This window comes from Lithobates pipiens, unplaced genomic scaffold, assembly GCF_037356315.1.
Source record: "Lithobates pipiens isolate NorthernLeopardFrog02 unplaced genomic scaffold, aLitPip1_a1.2 Scaffold_16, whole genome shotgun sequence".
Taxonomy (NCBI): Eukaryota; Metazoa; Chordata; class Amphibia; order Anura; family Ranidae; genus Lithobates; species Lithobates pipiens.
Genome location: NW_027507748.1, coordinates 211,996,316 through 212,018,577, shown reverse-complemented (window position 1 = coordinate 212,018,577; position 22,262 = coordinate 211,996,316). Strand labels below are relative to the sequence as shown.

At 41.1% G+C, this 22,262-nt stretch overlaps 1 protein-coding gene across 1 annotated transcript in view; it reads left to right on the top strand.

Moving 5' to 3' along the window:
* The first annotated feature begins 10,300 nt into the window (after nucleotides 1-10,300).
* The window catches only part of LOC143982344 (delta-type opioid receptor-like), a 48,763-nt gene continuing 36,801 nt past the window's right edge, over nucleotides 10,301-22,262 (top strand). The window contains exon 1 of the mRNA XM_077480980.1: nucleotides 10,301-10,682. Within this exon, the coding sequence (XP_077337106.1) occupies nucleotides 10,456-10,682 (227 nt within the window). The 5' untranslated portion in view covers nucleotides 10,301-10,455. The remainder of the gene's footprint in view (nucleotides 10,683-22,262) is intronic.

The window sequence follows — 22,262 nt, the reverse complement described above, 5'->3', positions numbered from 1 at the left end:
GTGTCAGGACACAGTTTGCCTAAATATCGCATGTGATCCTGAAACTGTCAATTCACTAGACCGTTTTGCGGTATTTACCAAGAAATGCTGAAAGCGCTTGGTAAATACCGCATGAAAAGGTGTTAAATTTAAGGAAATTAAGTAGTGATCCAGGCATGTGGAATTTGTAGAATGTGTACTAGTTGTTGAGGAGCGGGCAGCCATCCACTCCTTAAAAAACAGTAAACAACATAGTTGTTAAGGAGCAGGCCGCTGCTGTGTCCTTATCAACCTATGAGTCATCAGCTGTCAGCGGGGAAAAAAAACAATTGCTGGCAATTAAAAAATGTGAAGAAAACTGTGTGGGGTCCCCCCCAAATCCATGCCAGACCCTTCAGTTTGATTTTCAGCACCCTGTGCTCTGGTGGCAGCAGGAAGATGCAGCTTGAAGTGGAAAGGTCATCCAAACATGAGCAAGCTAAACCTTGTGGTCAAAAATAAAGGCATATGTTGAATAAATACGTTACTGTTTCAAACCCTAAATCTAGCTATCCACAGTATCTCAACAGTTAGTTTATTAAAGAAGTCCTGTCTCCCACTGAACTAATGAAATTTCTAGAGGGCTGCCCTTTTCCCTAGATCGCTGGGCCTGAGAAGGTCATGCTTAACTCCCCTATCACAATAGAAGAGCTTACAGAGGCTGTGACGAACCGCTTCCATCAGTATACAGCTTCCTCCACTCTGGAAACAGGTATTATAGCTGAATATTGCAGCCAAGGACTAGAGGACACTAGCTTAGGTGCAAACTGGAACTCTTGACTGAAAATTCACACAGAATTTATACCACACAAAATCAGATAAGAGCTTGATCACATTATCCTGAACAATGAAAACTACAGTAAACAGTAATATTATCAGTATGTCTAACAGTACATCTAATGAACAGCTAACTTAAACATAAACACATGTTTATGCCACAAAAGTTTGGTAACAAGCTGAAGTGGACATAATACTAGAAGACAGACAGAAACAATATGTGATTCAATTAACAATGGGGATACACACCTATGAGGCACACAATGAGAGAAAGATATCTTAATAAACAGATTACACATAGCAGGAGGAGACCTCAGCATTAGGTTGTTTTAAGCTAATTTATAATCTTCTGCTTAGAATATCTGAGTGGGGGGGGGGGGGGGGTGGAAGCAGTCAATGCTGGTTTGTGCACAGAGGCTGTATCAAGGTCCTCGGTTCCCAGAGTCTGTGTGTTTACAGGGAGACATGGACTCAAAGCTTAAGCAAAACTACTCCAAATGTACCCCAGGCACACACCTCCCAAAGAGCCCCCCAAAAGCCAGGGCCCATAGTCAGTAGGCAAGAGGCTACCCTGCAGTCTGCTCCAAAAGCCCCTGTCCCTGTTGGGTCTGTCACAGAGGCTTTAGCTGCGGCTCCTAATAACAAATCCCCAGGGGCTTATGGTCTCCCTTCTGAGGTGTACAATAGATATAGGGAAGTGCTCCTGCTCGTTCCACTACGGGCATTACACGAGGCCGCAGATATAGGGGAATTGCTGGACTCTATGAAAGAAGCAATTGTTATAGTTCTCCCGAAACCAGGGAAGTTTAAACTACTCCCTAAATCATACCGTCCTATTTTTTTTTTTTTTTTTACTGAATATGGATGTAAAGTTAAAGGGGTTGTAAAGGTTTGTTTTGTATTTTCTAAATAGGTTCCTTTAAGCTAGTGCATTGTTGGCTCACTTATCTTTTCCTTCGATTTCCCTTCAAAATTTTTTTTTTGTTTGTTTTCTTTGTCTGAATTTCTCACTTCCTGTTCCTCCTCAGTAAGCTGTTCAGTAAGCTGTTCTGGCTGACTAAACACCGCTCGGATGATGGTGTGAAGGTTACTGAGGAGAAACAGGAAGTGAGAAATTCCGGCAAAGAAAAAAACATTTATGCCACGTACACACGGTCGGAGAATCCGTCGGAATGCGTCTTATCGGACCGTGACGTCAGATAATCCAAATGTGTGTGGTATGCATCGGACTGATTCCGTCCGAATCTCCGTCGGACCCAATTTTCCAACATGTTGGAAATATTTCCCGATCAACTGGGCCGGTCAGACCTAATCCGATCATGTGTAGAGCATTTTGATCGGACCAAGTGCCATGCATGCTCAGATCAAATTCCTACATCAAAGCTATTGGCTACTAGCCTGAATGTAGTCCTATCGTAACGAAATTACGTCATCACGTTCTGAAAGATCGGATTTTTCGACAACTTTGTCCGACCGTGTGTATGCAACAGTTTCGGACAAGATCCGACGGACAAAATCCGACGGGCAGAATCCAACGGATTTGGTTGTGGAAATCTCCGACCGTGTGTACAGGGGCTTAGAAGGGAAATCTAAGGAAAAGGTAAGTGAACCAACAATGCACTAGCTTAAAGGAACCTATTTAGAAAATAAAAAACGAAGCTTTACAACCCCTTTAATGGCCCAAATATTGGCCACCAAGCTATCTAAGGTGATAGGTAGATTGGCCCACAGGGATAAGTTGGGATGCATTCCATCTAGATCAACTGCAAATGACATTAGGTGTTTTTTTCTTCATATGCAAATATCAGTGGACAATCCTGGGGGTAGGGCCATTCCTTGGATGCTGCCAGGGCTTTTGACAGCATTGAATGGCCTTATCTCTGGATAGTGCTCTCTAGATTTGGCCTGAGGATCACTTTATTAACTGGGTGGGTATTCTTTATGCTGCCCCAGGGCTCAACTCAGTATTGGTAATGATCTTTCTGAAACGCTGAGAAAACTCTGTTGCCCCTGCTGTTTCCAATTGCAAGGGAACCCCTGGCCATTATGGTCCATAAGTCTCCTGATATTGTAGGGTTCTGCAGAGGTATAGTGGAAGAGAAAATATTCTTATATGTGGATGATACCCTGCTGTATTTGGGAGACACTCGTGGATTTTAGCATCAACTGGAAAAAATCAGTTCTTATGTCTTTGGATCCACTGGTTTACCCCTTGCCTGATTATGCCCAACAAATACAGGTGGCTACTTCATTTATTTACCTAGGACTAATAGTCTCTCTAGTCCCTACATAATTTTTAAACTTAAATTTAGCGCCCCTACAGAACAGGCACAACGTGAAATGTAATAGCTGGAGTAAACTGCCCCTCTTTGTGGTGGGGAGAGTCCATTTACAGAAATTAAAATGGTTTGGCCCCCGCAACTTTTATATATCTTTCACAAATCTCCTATTTGAATCCCTCAGAAATTGTTCTTGCGTATAGACATCCAATTCAGGGCCTTCATTTTCAAAAAGCAACAGGCTAGACTATGATTACTGACCTTACAGTATGGCAATATACGTTTTGGCTGCTCAATTCCAGCATTTAGTTGGCTGGGGGATATAGGACAACTCAGACTCCATAGTAAAATTAGTTACCTACGCTGCCACATTTAGAGATGGCTTACCTGCCCTCCCCCTAACTGCTCTACTGTTGATCTGTTGGAGAGTCTGAAGTGCTATTACATAGTTGGTGAGGTTGAAAAAAGACACAAGTCCATCAAGTTCAACCTGTGTGTGTGTTTTTATGTCAGTATTACATTGTATATCCCTGTATGTTATGGTCGCTCAGGTGCCTATCTAATAGTTTTTGAAACTATCAATGCTCCCTGCTGAAACCACTGCCTGTGGAAGAGAATTCCACATCCTAACGCTCTTACAGTAAAGAATCCTCTACGCAGTTTAGGTTAAAGCGCTTATCTTCTAATTTTAGTGAATGGCTGCGTATGTTTTTAAATTCCCTTTCGCTGATGAGTTTTATTGTGGGGTCACCATTACAGTATTTGTACATTGAAATCATCTCCCCTCTCAAGCGTCTCATCTCCAGAGAGTTCAATGCTTGCAGTCTTTTAAGGCCTCCTTACATACCTCTGTTTTTTTAGAGATTACTCCCTTATGGAACAATCTTAATTACCCTGAATTAGCCAAATTGGAAGGGGTTCAATATGGAGCAGAAAGGGAATACACGTTATTGCCCAGTTATACTTGGATATGACTTTTAAATCCTTTGAACAACTACAATCTGAATTCCTCATGTCCTATAGTTATTTCTCTCAATATCTACAGCTTCGATGTGTCATGCAATCTCAGTCACACGTCACTGTTCTAAGCAAAACAGACTCTACGTTTGGCAATGAGGTTACTCCGGACACTTTTCGGAAAGGGTTAATCTCTCGTATCTACACGCACCTACTATCTACAATACAAAACCCTGCTACTCTTAAAAGCAGCACACAGTGAGTGAGAGACTTAGAAGAGATTAGTGGAACTTGGCTTTGGGGTTAATTCCCCTGTCGGCCTCCCATAAGCTTCCTCAGTTGTTTATCTTTCATCGGATTTATAGGACCCCTTATAAATTGTTTCAATGGGGTAGGAGGGATGTCCCTATATGCCCTACATGCTCAGCACATAGGGCGACTTCATCCACATGTTATGGAACTGCCCCAAGCTCTTAAGATATTGAACAGAGGTAGTGCAAACTATTTCATTAGCTGCCCAAAAAAATATACCCTTAGATCCATTGGTGTGTCTCCTAGGTGCATTAGATGATGAACTATACTGACCAGGGGGTTTACATGGTCTTGCGGCTTTTATATCTGGATAGAAAATTGATTGCTAGATACTGGATGTCTCCTGCATCTCAGACTAAAAAGAAATGGGTGGATTATGTTAACTCCTCACTGTTGCAGAAACAACTTACCTACCACCTCAGTAATGCCCGTTGTAATTATAAAGTGGAAGTAAAGGCAAAACCTAGCTAACTCTAAACTTACTCTCTACTACATTGTAAACTTACTCTATCTAGCCTTGTAAAGAAAAGATTGCTATACTTACCTATTTTGAAGCCGCTCTGGTCCAGTCTCTGGCAGCGCTCCCTGTGTGCAGGAGAAAGCTGACAACGGCTTAGACTTACTATGGGGCTTCCGTTGTCGGCTGTCTCTCCTGCACACGGAAAGTGCTACTGACAGCTCAGCCTGGGACTGGACTGTAGTGGCTACAGAATAGGTAAGTATAGAGATCTTCTATTTACAGGGCTAAATAAATTAGGCCTAGAATGTGGGTCTGAGTAGGTTTAGCGTTAGTTAGGTTTTGCCTTTAGTTCTACTTTCATTTGATTTGACAGGGATGGTTGTATATCTCGGTTTTGGCTCCACCACAGTAATGCCCTGTACAAGGTTTCAGCGGACTGTTCGCTCGTGTGTAGGCTTGTTCGGCCAACTAAGTCTCGCGCATGCTCAGAAAGGATTTCCACGTCGGAAGGTTGCATTGCAGTGTATTGGACGTCGAAATTTTCGATCCGTCGTGCGTGCCGAAACGTCATCGCGCACGGTTTCAGCAAACTGTTCGTCCGTCGTGTGTGGCCATGTCCGTCCATGCTACTGTTTGCCGAAACTGTTGGACGGACAAAGTTGGGCGAACAGTCCGCGCGTGTGTACGCGGCCTTACTTTTTTCTCTTTTATACCAAGAAAAAGAGTTTGCATTAAAAGAAGCCCTGTCTGCAACTTCCATACATGATTTTTATTCACTGGCAATGTGCCTTTGAAATTCCTAGAAAATCTGACTGCTTCAGGATAGTTAATTCTCTAGCACAGTTCCCCTCTCCCACTTTGCATGTGATCACCCTCTTCTCTTCGGGGACTGCCTTATCACTGTTAGTGCAGGTCCGGCATTTCCAGCCCTCCCATCTCCTTCCTACATAATCATTCATGTAGCTGACAAGGAGGAACAAGAGGAAATATTGTAGAGTGTCACTTGAGTGACAGCACTGAGTCCTTTGGGGCTGCTGACATCACGTCCAAGATGATGGGATCCAGGAGCAGTCTCAGGGATTTTGATGTATACATGAATGTAGGCTTTTACAGTTAAATACCATTTTTGAGAAGATTTTTTGCACAAATAAATGGTCTGGTGGCAGGGTTTCTAAAAGTAGAAATTGTAAAAATAATATCTAATAATTATAAAAATATGTGCGGTTTTAGGCCCAAAAGTTTACTATCTGTATTCTTGGTCATTTAAAAGGTGCATTTTGTGGTAAAAAAAAAAAAATTGAGGTCTTTGTTTTTCAAATTGCTGTTTTAGACCTAGGAGCTAACTATCTACGTCTAATGTCAGTGTAATAAAAGTGCCTTTTTTTTGTGTGAAAAAATAGAGATTTATTTTGAGAAAATACATACCAGTTTTAGACCCAGAAGCTTGCTGTCCATTTTCAGTCAGAAGAGCTGAAAAAATAGGCCATTGTAAAGTAAATGTTTGTTATTTTAGACCCAGAACCCAAATATTTAAGAAAAAAATGACCCATTAGGGTCTATTTGAATGGGCCTTTGATTAGGTCTGCCTGTCAGCTTTTCAGGAAGACCTGATCAGAAGCTCCAAGTAAGTCTATGGGTGGGCATATACACTCTATATTGCCAAAAGTATTGGGACGCCTGCCTTTACACGCACACAAACTTTAATGGCACCCCAGTCTGATGCCCCGTACACATGAGCGGATTTTCCGTCTGAAAAAACTTGGATGGTTTTTTCCCATGGAATTCCGCTCAAGCTTGGTTTGCATACACACGGTCACACAAAAGTTCTCTGAACTTTCGACCGTCAAGAACCCGGTGACGTACAACACTTCGGCGAGCTGATGAAATGAAGTTCGATGCTTCTGAGAATGCGTCTAATTGTTTCTGAGCATGCATAGGAATTTTGCGCGCCAGAATTTGTACTGACGATCTGAATTTTTTCCAACCGAAAAATAGAGAACCTGCTCTCAATCGTTTGCTGGCGGGAATTCTGCTAGCAAAAGTCAGATGAAGCATACAAACAGTCGCATTTTCCAACCAAAACCTCACATCGGACTTTTGTTGGCGAAATTTCCGATCGTATGCGGCATTAGTCCATAGGGTTCAATATTGAGTTGGCCCACCCTTTGCAGCTTTAACAGCTTCAACTCTTCTGGGAAGGCTGTCCACAAGGTTTAGGAGTGTGTCTATGGGATTGTCTGACTGTTCTTCCAGAAACGCATTTGTGAGGTCAGGCACTGATGTTGAACAAGAAGGCCTGGCTTGCAGTCTCCATTCTAATTCATCCCAAAGGTATTCTATTGAGTTGAGGTCAGGACCTTATGCAGGCCAATCAAGTTCCTCCACCCCAAACTCGCTCATTCATGTCTTTATAGCTGTTATAGCTGCAAAGGGTGGGCCAACTCAATATTGAACCCTACAGACTAAGACTGGGATGCCATTAAAGTTGATGTGCGTGTAAAGGAAGGTGTCCCAATACTTTTGGTAATATAGTGTAAATGGACATTTGTCCATTAATGTCCATTTGCCCCCAAGTCCATTCCGACCCAGAAAAAGAAATAGAAATACTCAATTTTTTCGGACCTAAATATCATGGATAGGGGTAGTCTAATGTAAACAAATGCAAATCTATGTACATCTGGCCAATCAAGGATCCAGCATTGTTCCAGAAAGCACTGCTTTTTAAATGGAGAAAAGAACTGAACAGACATGTATGTCACAAAGGTTTGGTTCTGCAGAGGATCTGTTCACATAGAAAGTTGTTTGAGTAAATACTTTGCTGTTTTTTGACACAGAAGCTGCCTATCTATTCCAAACAAAAGATTTGCCCTAATGGGACTGGGTGGGCACCATTTGGCCAAAAAGCATCATGCCAGTAATTGAAGTATGAAGTATATGCGTTTATTCAGGTAAAAGTCATGCATACATTGGTATCATCGGAAATGGCCAGTTGTAAAACAACATACATGTAAAATAGACAATGGTACATAACTGGATGATAAGCATGTAAAACACGGGCATTGGTATACCCTAATGCCCCATACACACGGTTGGATTTTCTGATGGAAAATGTGCGGACGGGTCATGTTGTCGGAAAATCCAACCGCGTGTGGGCTCCATCAGACGTTTTTAATCGGATCTTCCGACGCACAAAGTTTGAGAGCAGGATCTAAAATTTTCCGACAACAAAATCCGATCGCATAAATTCCGATCGCGTGTAGACAATTCCAACGGACAAAGTGCCACACATGCTTAGAATAAACTAAAAGACGAAAGCCATTGGCTACTGGGCAGTTTATAGTCCTGACATACGTGTTTAAAGTCACCTCATTCAGAACGATTGGATTTTCCCACAACTTTGTGCGACCATGTCTGTGCAACATAAGTTTCGCCCAAAATCGGACAGATTTTGTGGTCGGAATGTACGACCGTGTGTATGGGGCATAAGAGTGGAAAGTATGTGATACACAAGCATCTAGTGTAGCCGACGCATTTCGCGAGACCCAGCTCGCTCTTCAGAGGTTGATGCATGTACAGATGTACCTAAGATAGAAGAATATAAATGGGTAGGTGGTGTAGTATTGATGGAGTAGTTGAAGAGTATGGGGTCCCATACTCATCACTAAATGAGGCAGGGACAGCAAGTGTGTGGTTCCCAGAGGTAGCAGCAGGAGTCTCAACTGGGAACCCTGGAGGCGGAGCCGAACAGGACCCCTGCGGGGAAAACCAGAGGATAGGCATGGTACGCATTTGAGAGTGTGTCCCCAGGAGTCTCACTGAATCGCACTCTCACATGCGCACCATGTGAAATACCACCTACCCATTTATATTCTTCTATCTTAGGTACATCTCTACACACATCAACCCCTGGAGAGCGAGCTGGGTCTCACGAAATGCGTCGGATACACTAGATGCTTGTTTATCACATGTTTTCCACTCTTATGTTATACCAATGCCCGTGTTTTAAATGCTTATCATCCATGTATGTACCATTGTCTTTTTTACATGTATTTTGTTTTATAACTAGCCATTGCTGATGATGATACCAATGTATGCATGACTTTTACCTGAATAAACTCATATACTTTACTCTTCAATTATTGGTATGATGCTTTTTGGCCAAATGGTGCCCACCTCATTTAAAGTCCCATTAGAGCGAATCTTTTGTTGCATATTTCAGGGATGGAGGTGGGTTACCGGGGACACCAGACCACTCCTTTTTATTTTTTCCCTATCTATTCCAAAGGCTGTATATTGAAATTTGCATTTGTTAATAAAGCCACAGGTCCTGACGCTCTCTTTTAGCATTTTTACTAAAAAAACAAGCTGACATCTATTTCTCAGTTCATTCAAGCATGCCTTTGGTTGAGAAAAAATAGAAGTCTGTTTATTTTGCCCAAAAAAAAAATGAATGCCGAGCTTACCTCTGTGAACTATGGAACGCATCCCCCTGTGTAATGGAGTAGAAACAACGGAAAGCTGTTTTAACACACTTTCTGTCCTAGGGTGAAAATAGCTTAGTAAGTAAGCATTGTCACCTTAGAACCAAGAAGTGTATTGCTGGCAGGATCACTAAGTAAAGGAAAAAGCAAAAAAGAAGACCAATGCAGCCACTATAGCTAAAAAGTGTTTGGCTGCAATATTGTTGTTCTTGGGTTTAAATATGATTTACGTGCCCTAAATGCGCCTATAGAAACACCCTTGAATATGCTCTCAATATCAACATATTTTGACTAGTATATCATCTCTTGTTTATTGATGTGAAAGCTTTGCCTGAGGTGTCAGCTTCTGACTTTAATTAGCTTTGTCACTGTTTATATGAATTGTATTTGTTTATTTCAAGGCAAATATGATTCTTGTCATTATGACAGCATAAAACAGATTCTTTGCTAATCATATCACACTTAATTAGCAACGGTAAAGTACGCTTGATTGACCTTGACATGTCGAGAATGAGACACAAAAGGCTAAAGTATTTAACACAATGAAAAAGTATAAAAAAAAATATATATATATATATATATATATAAAAAAGGCAAACTGTGATTTTTTTTTTTTTTTTGAAGGGTTGTGAAGAAGACAAGATGAAATAATAAGGTGAGACCTTAATTAGCAGTAGGAATATAGAAAGTCATAAATTGCAGCAGAAGTATGACGGATAAAAAAGGAAACTGATAAGGGGGCTTTTTCGCTGAGGTAATGAAGCAGAGAGAGAGATAAATATATTGAAAAGTGAAAGGAAAAGATTTACTGGAGGTATGTAAGAATTATTCATAGAAGCCATAAGAGGTGCATAGAAGGTGAGTGTATTGCTGTAAGGAACAAAATATGATTAGAGGAAACAGAGAACGTCTTTGAGGGTGAAGAGAATGTACGAGTAGGAGGAGTAACTGTTGGAGAGGGAACTAATAAAGCAAAGGGTGGTAGAGGAGGATCTGCATTCATGAGAGAAGGAGTATTTTTCTTTCTTCCACTCCATCCTTTCCTTTCAGTAGCTGAGAATCGAGCATCCTGCCCTCAACATCTTTCCTGCTGTCTCCACGGCAACCCAGACTCGGGTACCACTTGTACTTAGCAGCCGTGCAAGAGCAAGCATTATCCCACTGCTTGAATATGGAGCTTGAGCTATCCACTTCCAGACTGTACTCAGACATCCTCTTCTACAATGCCACACAGAACCTCTCCTTCTCTCCCACGTCCAACAGCAGCTTCAGTGTCCCAGGCCAAGTCTCCAGAAACCATGCTTCAATAATTATGGCCGTGGCGATCACTGCCCTTTACTCAGTGGTGTGCGTGGTGGGGCTCCTCGGCAACATCCTGGTCATGTATGGGATTGTGAGGTACGGGCTGGACCTGCCTGGATGTACGGCACATTAACCATTTCTTCTCTTAAGTGTCAGTTTTTTTTTTTTTTTACCCGCCAGAGTACATCCTATGTTGCTGAGAATATTTGTAATGAATAGTTATGAGGAGTGGGTGTATGCAACGTGGAAAATAGGGAGATAATTGTTAATTTCTGCATGTCACCTCTGAGCCTGGAGAGATAAATAAATATAAATAGATAGATAGATGGATAGATAGATAGATATATAGATAGATAGATAGATAGATAGATAGATAGATAGAATGGTGTATGCATGTGTATGTATATATATATGGACAATCATGAGATACTGTACTGCTCATTAGTATAGACTGAAAATGCAAAAATGCATTCACTTATCGTAAGTTTGTTCAATAAGGTGGGTTTCTTTGCTGTATATGTAAAGTAATTTCAGAGCAGGTGTGCTTATTCTGCATTTTTCTGTTTAAGAATACTCCTGTATGTACTGTGTGCGTGTGCCACAACTGTCCTCTATTTTCAGTACATGTCCAGGATCCACTGGTAATAAGAGCATGAATGACCTGAAGACAGACATCTCAATTAGGATGGCATTTTAGAAACAAGAGAGCAGGGGAATGCTATTCCTTTCTAATTTGTTTAGTCTAATCTCATCTCCCTGTGTAATGCATGTAACTACCTACTTCTCCATTATTTCCAAGTAGCTTATATCTACTATAATATTTATTACGAACTGTGCAGTAATGCTCTTTAGCTTTATGGCCAATCATCTATTATATTAGCTTTAATTTTTTTCTATTCTTATGTTTATAGCTTACATATCTTTATGTATGCTTTAACTATAGATCTACATTTGATCCTTACAAATCCCTACTATTTTAGAAATAAAAGTGTCATAAACTTCTGGTCCTCCCAGCAAAAGTTCTCCCTATTCATTCTCTTATTTCTACATATAGCTGTTTAATATGACCTCTATTCCTCCTCTTTCTCCATATGACTATCATCTATAACTTTCCATAACTATATTTTATCTTGTTGATGCATTATACATAGAACTGGTTGGATAATTTACCTGCTTCCTAAAACTCCATCTAAACAGCTTCCTACATATGAAGTAATACACCTTTTGTGTAATATTGTTCTCATTAGTTATTCATATTTTATAAGTTGATACAGTATGGGCACTTAACTTTAATATGGTTTAAACATATTGCTTCTCTTTACTCTTTGCAGTACTCTTTGTATTTGTTGGTCTCCCATAGAGCACATAGTATATTAATATTTACCTCTTTAGGATGTTATTACTAAATTAGTGCTATTACTGTGAATGTCACCAGTTATGCAAGCAGCAGTGAAATGTTCTTGGGAACTTGGTATTATACTTAAAGTCATTAGTGTTCAACTAAAAAGTGTCTAGCGCAACAACCAAATTATTGGTTGTTGATTCAGCAAGAGTCTGTTTAAGCATATTTTTCTCTTTCTGGCACTGGCTCTGTAGTAAAGGATGACAGCTGGCATTGAATCTAGAAGCAGAATGATTTGTGATCCTATACATGTCTACTGCTGTGATCCTTCATCCAGAATTCCTTGGGGAGTTGTGATATACTTCTAATTTATTAGGCATTTAGCCATTGTAACAATAATTAAACAGTGACTATTAGCTAATTTAGTAAAACATGTAATCGAATGCCTTCTAAAGGCCCATATGCCTTTCTTGTTTAAAAGATTCACATACATAAAGGTAAAAAATACATTTAGAAGCATATCACACACAAGGGACAATGCCTACTGTATGCAAAAAGACTTAATATACAATATGGCAACTCACAAAGTTGTCCAGATATCTGGCCTCAGTTAGCGTATATCAACACAGGAGTCACTATTGGTCATTGGCATTTTGACATATGAAGGGATTAGACCAAGGACAACCAGAATGCTTATTGTATGTCAGCCTTTTAACTGGCTTTGTGTACCAACAAGTCTGCCTAACACCCTATTGATTTTAGTGTGATGATTACTGCGAATTATTGCATTGGTACTTATGTCTGACATTAGGTGAATGTCCATTGTTGTACTGCAGGCCGGTATAAATGGACCTATATTACCACGTAAAACAAGAAGTGGGTATAATGCAAAAAAACTAGTATTTGTTTGACTGTTGGGGCATAAAAAAATTATTGAATGGCTCCACCCACTGTCCGGAAATGAGGATTAATCTTCTTAATTTTGGGAAATGTGATTTGAGACATGGGAATACATTTTGTTGTATGGTTGGAGGGCTTTCTAATTACTTTAGTCCCTTCTCACCATAACCTGTATGGTTATTGCCTTGTTCATTTGTTAGAGAAAGAGCAATTATTTTGAGTAGTTCATTTTAGAATGCCTAAGGTTTTTAATATCCACTAAAGCAAAATAATTAAGCACAATTTTCTCTAGACTATACCTAATTCAAGTTATAATTCTACCATCAAATTGCTCATCAAGCTGTAGATATTTTCTGACACAAGATGCCATTGTCTACCTGCCAAGGAATAAGTATGGAGCTTGTAAGCCAGACAATAGCAGGTTCCAGCAGATAGGTATTTAACAGAATGACAAAAATCATTTTTTTTTAAATGAGTGCAAATTGGACAACAGCTGTGTGATTTTCAGTGCAGTATATTCAAGTTACTAACGGCTAATGCAACAGGCTTGTAATAGGCTACAGTTCACCAAAAAGTGAACTTAAATTAGAAGCATAGCCGTGAGAGCTGAGTCAGCCCCTTATTATTTAAATGTTTGGATACTACCACAGCAAGATCTCCCTGTAATAATGGTTGAACATGCAGAGTGGAACCCCCTTACAATGGCTACTGCAATTTAATAGAATTTAGAACTCAAGTTCAGGTATTTCATCAACATCCACTAAAAACAGAGTTTTAGGTGGACCGGTTGTTTAAGTAAATTATCAGGAGCAAACGCATGATTAACAGGATATCAATTTCCCAAATTTACTGTAGTTTTCTTCTTTCTTCTATTACTCATTTTATTTGTGGGTTTTTGTATTGGCTATTTAAAATAACTGCAAGCTTGTTTTGAACCCAACAGAAGATGCAGCTTGCCTATGCGAATGCAAATACCCAACAGTTACTGAAACAATGCATAATGGGACTAAATGCCAGCTTGAAAAACAGACATCTTGCCTTTTATGTAACATATGAGAACACTTTAAAGGCTCTTTGTAAATAAAAAAAAAAAGGTGCTTCTTGATTTTTATAAGAGATGAATAAAGAAACATAAATAGATAGAAATGGCTGGTACGTCTGACACATTGTTAAGCCTGGCACACACTATTCGTTTTTTTCTGTTCAACCCAGCTGGCTGAATGAAAAAAACTGACAGCTCCGGTCGGATCTGCTTTACTAACTATGCAAAGTAAGTACAGCGTTCTACCTGCACTGATCAGGAGTTGGTCGGCTGCTGGTTTTCCAGCATGCTTGGCCAGCTTCTGTCAGGCAGGCTGACATAAAGATGGGGCGAGTGTCGGACATTTTTTTTTGAACCGGCAAATGTCTCCCTACGTTCGACTCATGTGTTCCCAGCCTTAGCAATGATGTGGGCCAGTGGTTCCCAAACTTTTTTCACTTACTTACTAACACTATTATGAACATGTCCACAGATATGATTTGTGAAATCAGTGGGTCTGAGAATGGGAGTGGGACAGAGGTTTGAGTAGTGTAATGAGCTAAAGGACATCTGTACTGGTCATTACTGGAGTGCAGCTGAGCTCCTTTTCCTCTTTAGTGTGGGTGACCTGCACCTTGTGTACCTTTCACCCACTCCTCAATGTGTATGTGTCTCCTCCTCTTCCTCCCCTGCACCATGGAAATGCATGATGCTGCATGACCCAGCTGCCTGAATCCTAGCAACTAATGATACAGGATTTCTAGGTGGTGCCATTACTGAATTCTTTTGCATACCCCCAAATGCCCTGGCATGTTCTCCTGGTGGTACACATATCCCAAGTTGGGAACCACAAATCCAGACAATACCTTTCATATGCTAACTGAATATATTTCGGGTGAAAGCTTTCAAAAACATTCAGTTTTCTGCTTTAAAAAGATTTCAATGGCTTATAGCCTATCATATTCTCAGCCAATGAAAGGTATGCCGTTTTACTTTTCAGATACCATCTATGGCTAACATGGTACAGAACTTATTAATGACATCACTACATTGGTCCTATGTCTAGAGAAAGCTGAACATACAGTATTGTGTAGAGTCAGGGTCTACCTAGGTTTTTAGCCTATAAGAAAAACAAAATGATGAAACATCTACTGGATGTTTTCACAGGCTCTAAAACTGTATGCCAACCACTTTAATAAAGATTTCTTCTAGTGTATAGGAGCGAAGTGAGAAAACTCTCAGACGAGGCGCTCTGAGAGTCTAGGTCTGTTAAAGCCATTTGCTGAATCCATTATTGCATAGATGTGCTGTGCCAGATTAAGGCAATATTACAGCTCTGAGGAGTTATTTACATTGGAATCAAATTTAAATTTCGAGACTCAGCATGTGTAAGAAAATTAGCAGACATACAATATTAAAGTTAAAGAGTTAAATGTGAAATTTAAGAATCTTTAAATTGTATCTTCTCACTCTGTTATGAGTTTACAGTTTTTATAGCACTTACTGTACAAGAGTTTCCGATCAACAATATTGCCTTAGTGCAGGGGTGCCCAACCTTTTGAAGAGTGAGGGCCACTTAACCGACTTAGTAACTAGTCGCAGGCCAAAATGAGCAGATTACAGTCCTGCGTCCACTCTACGTATGCGGACACAGACACAGCCCACTCTACTCTATAGGCCAGCCATTCTCAACTAGGGTTCCATAGAATCCTGGGGTTCCTCCAGAGGTTGCTAGGGGTTCCTTGAGCTGTGGCTGATGAACCACCTATTTGATGATGCCTACAGAGTTCAAGGTTCAGCACCACTTAGAAAAGCCAGCAGCATGACACCAAATATCTTTTTAGCTGTCTTTGAGGGTGGCATTCGAAACTCCACTTTAAGGGGGGCATTCTTCCTATTGACCACTAATATAAGGAGCATTGTTCCTATTGAGCCTTGATGATTTGGTTTTAGTAAGGGTTCCTGGAGACATAAAAATTATTTTTGGGGTTCCTCTAGGGTTAAAAGGTTGAGAAAGCCTGCTATAGGCCCTCTCATCTGATCAAATGGAAAGGGACGGATCCACTTTCCTTTTTTTAGCAGATCGGATTGGAAGGAGGCAGGTGTAAACGGACACAAGTCTGTTTACATCTGCCGCTCCATAGAGGTGACTGGAGGCTTTGATTGGGTCAGACAGAGCAAGTTAAAGGGGCCTAAGGCTACGTTTACACTGATGGTCTGCGGTCTACCCACACCTGTGGCTTTCCTGCAGGTTAGCTGTACTTTGCCATAGAATTCTATGATATCCTGCAGGTGTGGTGCGCGTTCTGAAAGTGCACCAAACCCACAGGTAAAACCAGTCTATGGCTCAGTGCAGGTAAGCCACAGGTACACTGCGCTACACCTGAGGATCAGTTTAAAAACAGCCCAGTAACCACTGCAAAACAGATATGTCCATATATACACTGTGATTTTAGTAATAAACTTGCTGTCCCAGGCAGAGTGCATTTGGTATCATTCCCCCTATGACAGGAGCCGGTGCTATACAGGAAGCATTGGCTTATGCGGCTCTGCTCCACAGCTGCTTGCTTCCTCTACCACTGGCTTCATTCACAACACTGATGCTCTGGCATGGTGGGTAGAAAACCTACAATCTAGGCTTGCCAACCCGCCATCCCAGAGCAGGAGGTCGTGGGCCACATCAAAGGGCTCCGCGGGCCACATGTGGCCCAAGGGCCACTGGTTGGGCACCCCTGCCTTAGTGGATATATGCAAGCTTTATGAAGAGAGTAATTTACATGTACAGCATATTATAAACATTACTGTCACAAGTTTCACAGAGCCTGCCTTTTGTACTACAGGGGTGTTTAAAACAGGAGTTTCAGGAGGCAGAGTCAGTATAGGAATCAATGCTTGCTGGGAGCAAGGTACCATGGGATATGTAGTCCTTAAAAATTGAAAGCAAACAGCCGAAGAGAAGCTGTAAAGCATGCAGGGAAGTCAGGAACTTGTGAAAAGAAATGGCCAGCAGACAGGCAGGACTCACAACATGAAAGGAGATTTTTCATGTAAGTTTATACTGGATTGTCAAACATAACTATTGTTTGTATTGTCATTACAATGCTGATGTTATAAAATGAAGTGTATGCCATGACTATACATTACCTTTAATAGCACATGTGGGTTCCAGGGATGGGGAACAGAATGAGAGAAGTTCTGGCAAAAGTAAGAGGACAAAACAATTTCAGGAGCACAACAAAGGTTTTGGATTAAAGTATAACTAGAGGCCAGATGTGAGGAGGTGATAGATTTTGAATTGTGTAATTTTGTTCTGGAATGCTGCAAAGGCTGGTGTTACAATAATTAGTGCAGGTGATGAACCATGCACCCGTATCTTAGTTATATCATGCTTGAGATGACGCAATAGATGCTGCTTAGTTTAGAAGAAGGCAAGCACTGGTTAGAATGTAAATGTGTGAAAAGAATTAGACAAGAGTCAAATTTACTTCTAAAACGGAAAGGATGAGAAAATGGGAATATTGAATGCACAGTGTCTGCTAAGAAAGGTTATTTAGGACATTCTCTGCTGATATTTAACCCATTATGGGTCAGAATTAAACTTGCAAGGCTAACATCTATCTACAGTGATATCATATGACTCAGGATGGGAAAATTATCTTGGTCCAGATGTGTGGGTAAATGCACCTTTTCATAGAAAAACTTCAATTTTCCACAAAAAAAAATAAAAATACTGGCACCCAAGACCCAAGACCCAAAGACCCTGTCTTTGTTGGCCTTGTCCTTGGTTATCTTCTTGTCTTAATGTACACATGTGGAATTATTCAATACACACTGTACAAAAAAAGTGAAGGAAATAGGAAACAAATCAAAATGAAATTTACTGAAGCCAAACCTGCTCCACTGCTGCTGTTTTAAAGGGTATGAGCACTGGCCTTGGTCAGCTTATTTACGCCTTTGAATTTCAATAGTATCTAGGTTAGATAAAATTCAGATCATATGATTTTAAAAAAAAATGTATAAGCCGCCATCTTCAGTAAAAATGGTATGTCAAAACATGGGTGATCAATCTGTGGCTCTCCAGCTGTTGCACAACTACAAGTCCCATGAGGCATTGGAAGGCTGACAGGTACAAGCATGACTCCCAAAGGCCAAGGCATGATGGGACTTTCACCACAACCGGAGGGCCACAGGTTGAGCACCCATGACAGGATCCAAAGATATAGACATAAGGTTGAACTCCAGGCTAAATAGACAGAATTATACATATAATGGTGCTATCTTGCCCGATAAAGGATGTATTCATGTCCATGCAGTTCTAAAATGTGCACAGCTTTGTTGCACAGCACAGCCCTGTATGGCAGGGAGACCTGATTTTCCTTTGCTGCAGTTTAGTAGCATTTAAAGGTCTTGGTCGTTCTTCCAGCCTGTCACTGGACAATGGAAGGTGGATCAGCAGACTAATGAGTTCTTAACTTCAGTTTATTCAATTAAGCATTGGCAATAAAACCTGCTAGCTTATTGGTTATTATGCAGAGCTGCACCAGATTCTGTGTGCATAAGTTTTAGTAAATCTCCCCTATGTGTTTTTATATCTGCATGGAATTCAGCTTATATTGTATTTGCTTTGACTCCTCCAACCTCCTGAATCTCCCTTTTGGGCCTTCAATATGAAGGCCCAATATGAAGATGCCTTACTCACCAAAAAGAAGGCTCAGAAGGTTGGAATTCAGGAGATAACAATTGTTTTGACATACAGCTTTTTTTTATGGCGGGTAACCTCTGCTTGTTAATTTTTGTTGAATTGCCCAGGTTTGTGATAGGTTTGACATGCAAACGTTGAAGGCAACAGTTCTTTTCCATTGAAGATATGGAAGCATTTATGAAGCAAAAGGAAGAGTATATATATATATATATATATATATATATATATATATATATATATATATATATATATATATATATACAGTATCTCACAAAAGTGAGTACACCCCTCACATTTTTGTATATATTTTATTCTATCTTTTCATGTGACAACACTGACGAAATTAGACTTTGCTACAATGTATATAGTAAGTAGTGAGTGTACAGCTTGTATAAAAGTGTAAATTTGCTGTCCCCTAAAATTACTCAACACAGAGCCATTCATTCCTAAACCAACAAAAGTGAGTACACCCCTAAGTGAAAATGTCCAAATTGGACCAAAGTGTCAATATTTTTTGTGGCCACCGTTATTTTCCAGCACTGCCTTAACCCTCTTGGGCATGGAGTTTCACCAGAGCTTAACGGGTTGCCACTGGAGTCCTCTTCCACTCCTTCATGACGACAACACAGAGCTGGTGGTGTTCTAGAGACCTTGTGCTCCACCTTCTGTTTGTGGATGCCCCACAGATGCTCAATAGGATTTAGATCTGGAGACATGCTTGGCCAGTCCATCACCTTTACCCTAATCTTCTTTAGCAAGGCAGTGGTCGTCTTGGAGGTGTGTTTGGGGTCCTTATCATGTTGGAATACTGCCCTGGGGTCCAGTTTCCGGAGGGGATCATGCTTTGCTTCATTATGTCAAAGTACATGTTGGCATTCATGGTTCCCTTGATGAACTGTAGCTCCCCAGTGCCGGCACCACTCATGCAGCCCCAGACCATGATACTCCCACCACCATGCTTGACTGTAGGCAAGACACACATGTCTTTGTACTCCTCACCTGGTTGCCGCCACACAAGCTTGACACATCTGAACCAAATAAGTTTATCTTGGTCTCATCAGACCACAGGACATGGTTCTAGTAATCCATGTCCTTAGTCTGCTTGTCTTATTTTGGGGGGACAGCAAATCAGCATATTTACACTGTTATACAAGCTGTACACCCACTACTTTACATCAAAGCTGTTGGATTGAATTCGCACCGAACGTCCTTCAGAAGCAAGGTGTCATTTCTTCAGGGCTGTCACATGAAAAGATATAATAAAATACATAATAATAATAATTTACAAAAATTAGAGTATATATATATATATATATATATATATATATATATATATATATATATATATATACAGTATAACTAGTCATATTGATTCTTACTTCTCAGATTTTATTGGCTTCATATTCATCGCAAATTACATTTAAATAACCTATATGAAAGGTGAAGATTGCCTCTGCCTCTGTTGCCCCAGGCACTTCCTACGTCTCAAGCTAGAACCAACCATTATTCTATTTCAAAGGGATATTTATTTTGCACAACAAAATATCCTCAAGCTAAGTTAGGTCCAGTCGAACACTCCCAAGAGCTTGAAAATTATACAGTTTCTATTGGGAATATTTTTCTGCAAGGTTCAATAAAATAGAACTTTATAATAATGGAGGGTCTCACTTGGTAATGTATGAGAAGCCGTTAACGGGGTTTTAAAGCTTAAACATTTTTTAACTTAATGCATTCTATGTATTTAGGTAAAAAATGTTAAGGTATCATTATCCCCCCTTCCCCCTTTACTAACCTGAGCCCTCATTCATTCCAGCCCTGTGCACATCTGCAGCCCTTTTCTCCCCTCACTTCCGGGTCTCGATGGCTTTGCTGGGGCACCGGGAGACATTGACACCCAGTGCAGTCAATCAAAGTCAGTGACGAGGGAGCGGGGGCAGGGCCGAGTCTTACTGTCTGTGTCAATGGAACAGCAATGGGGCTCAGGAGCAAGCACACATCAGTGCCCTTATGGGAGCACCGGCAGGGGACCCCGAGAATAGGCGAGTCACAGCCGCTCTATGCAATTACATTGCACAGAGCAGTTAAGTATAGACATGTTTATATTGTTTATTTGTTTGTTTGTTTTTTTCATTTACCTTTACAATTGCTTTAACTTTGTACATCTGTAAAAACTGGTAAATGAGTGGCAAGCTAAAAAGATGTCAACTGTACAGTATTTAAATCTTTGTACATAGGACAAGTGCAGAGGAAACTCTAAGCCCTTGTACACACGGTCGGAAATTCCGACGGAAAATGTCCGATCGGACCGCGTTGTCGGGTAATCCGACCGTGTGTGGGCTCCATCGGACTTTTTCTGTCAGAATGTCAAACCAACAAAGTTTGAGAGCTGGATATAAAATTTTCCGACAACAGAGTTGTAGAGAATTCCGATCGGACAAAGTGCCACGCATGCTCAGATCAAACTACGAGACCAAAGCTATTGGCTACTAGCCTGAACGTAGTCCCGTCGTAACGAACGAACGTCATCACGTTCCGAACGATCGGATTTTCCGACAACTTTGTCCGACCGTGCGTATGCAACACCAGTTTCGGACAAAATCAGTCGGAAAAGATCTGACGGATTTTGTGTTCGGAATGTCTGACCGTGTGTACAAGGGCTTATTCTTTAGGAATGACTATGCAACTTTGTCAAAGGACCTCTGTTGGGGAATTGTGATATTCTGATCTATGCAGATAAAGTGTATACATAGCAAACTTTTTTTAGTTTTGAATAGGGTATGGTAGGGTCATTGCTGCCTCTTTGTCTCTATTACTGCTAGGTAGATCCCTTCTCTCTGGCCCCATGTGACCTTGGGCCATTGTAACCGAGACAGTAAATGATGGGATATTAACATTTGTACAGTTATCACCAGAACAAGAGTGGTGGTTACATCTTCCAATAGAGCAGTGGTATTATTAAAATTCAACGAGGTATGGTCAGTAAAAGTATTCCAGCAGAGGCCTGCACATAACAGTGCCCTCCCCCTTCACATCATGATCTCCTCTTGATGAGTGTCCTCAGCTCCCCTTTTACATCAGACCCCTCCGCCCCTTACCAGAGTAGTTTTCTTACAATTACTTGACATGACCCCCCCTCTCCCCCAACAGTACTGTCATCTGTCCCTATTTACATCATCCCCCCACATTGCAGTCCTCAGTGCCCCCACATTACAGTCCTCAGTCCTTCACATTACATTTATCAGCTCCCCACATTACAGTCCTCAGCCCCCCATTACAGTACTCAGAACCCCCCCATCAGTCTGAGCCCCCCACATCAGTCCTCAGCTCACCCGACTGTAATGTCCTCATCTCCTCCACATTCCAGTCCACAGCTCCCCCCATATTCCAGTCCTCAGCTGCCACCACATTCCAGTCCTTAGGTCCCCCCCTTTAATGTCCTCAGCCCCCCACATGACCGTCCTCAGCCCCCCACTTTAATATCCTCAGCCCCCCCACATCAGTACTCAGCCCACCCCATCAGTCCTCAGCCCCCTCCACTTCAATGTCATCAGTCTCCCACATTACAGTCCTCGGGCTCCTCCAAGTTCAATGTCTTCCGCCCCCCCCCCCACATCACTGTCCTCAGCACCCCCCCCCCACTAATATCCTTAGACCCTCCCATATTACAATCCTCACCCCCCCCCCCAACGTTCAGTCATCTGCTCCTTTTTA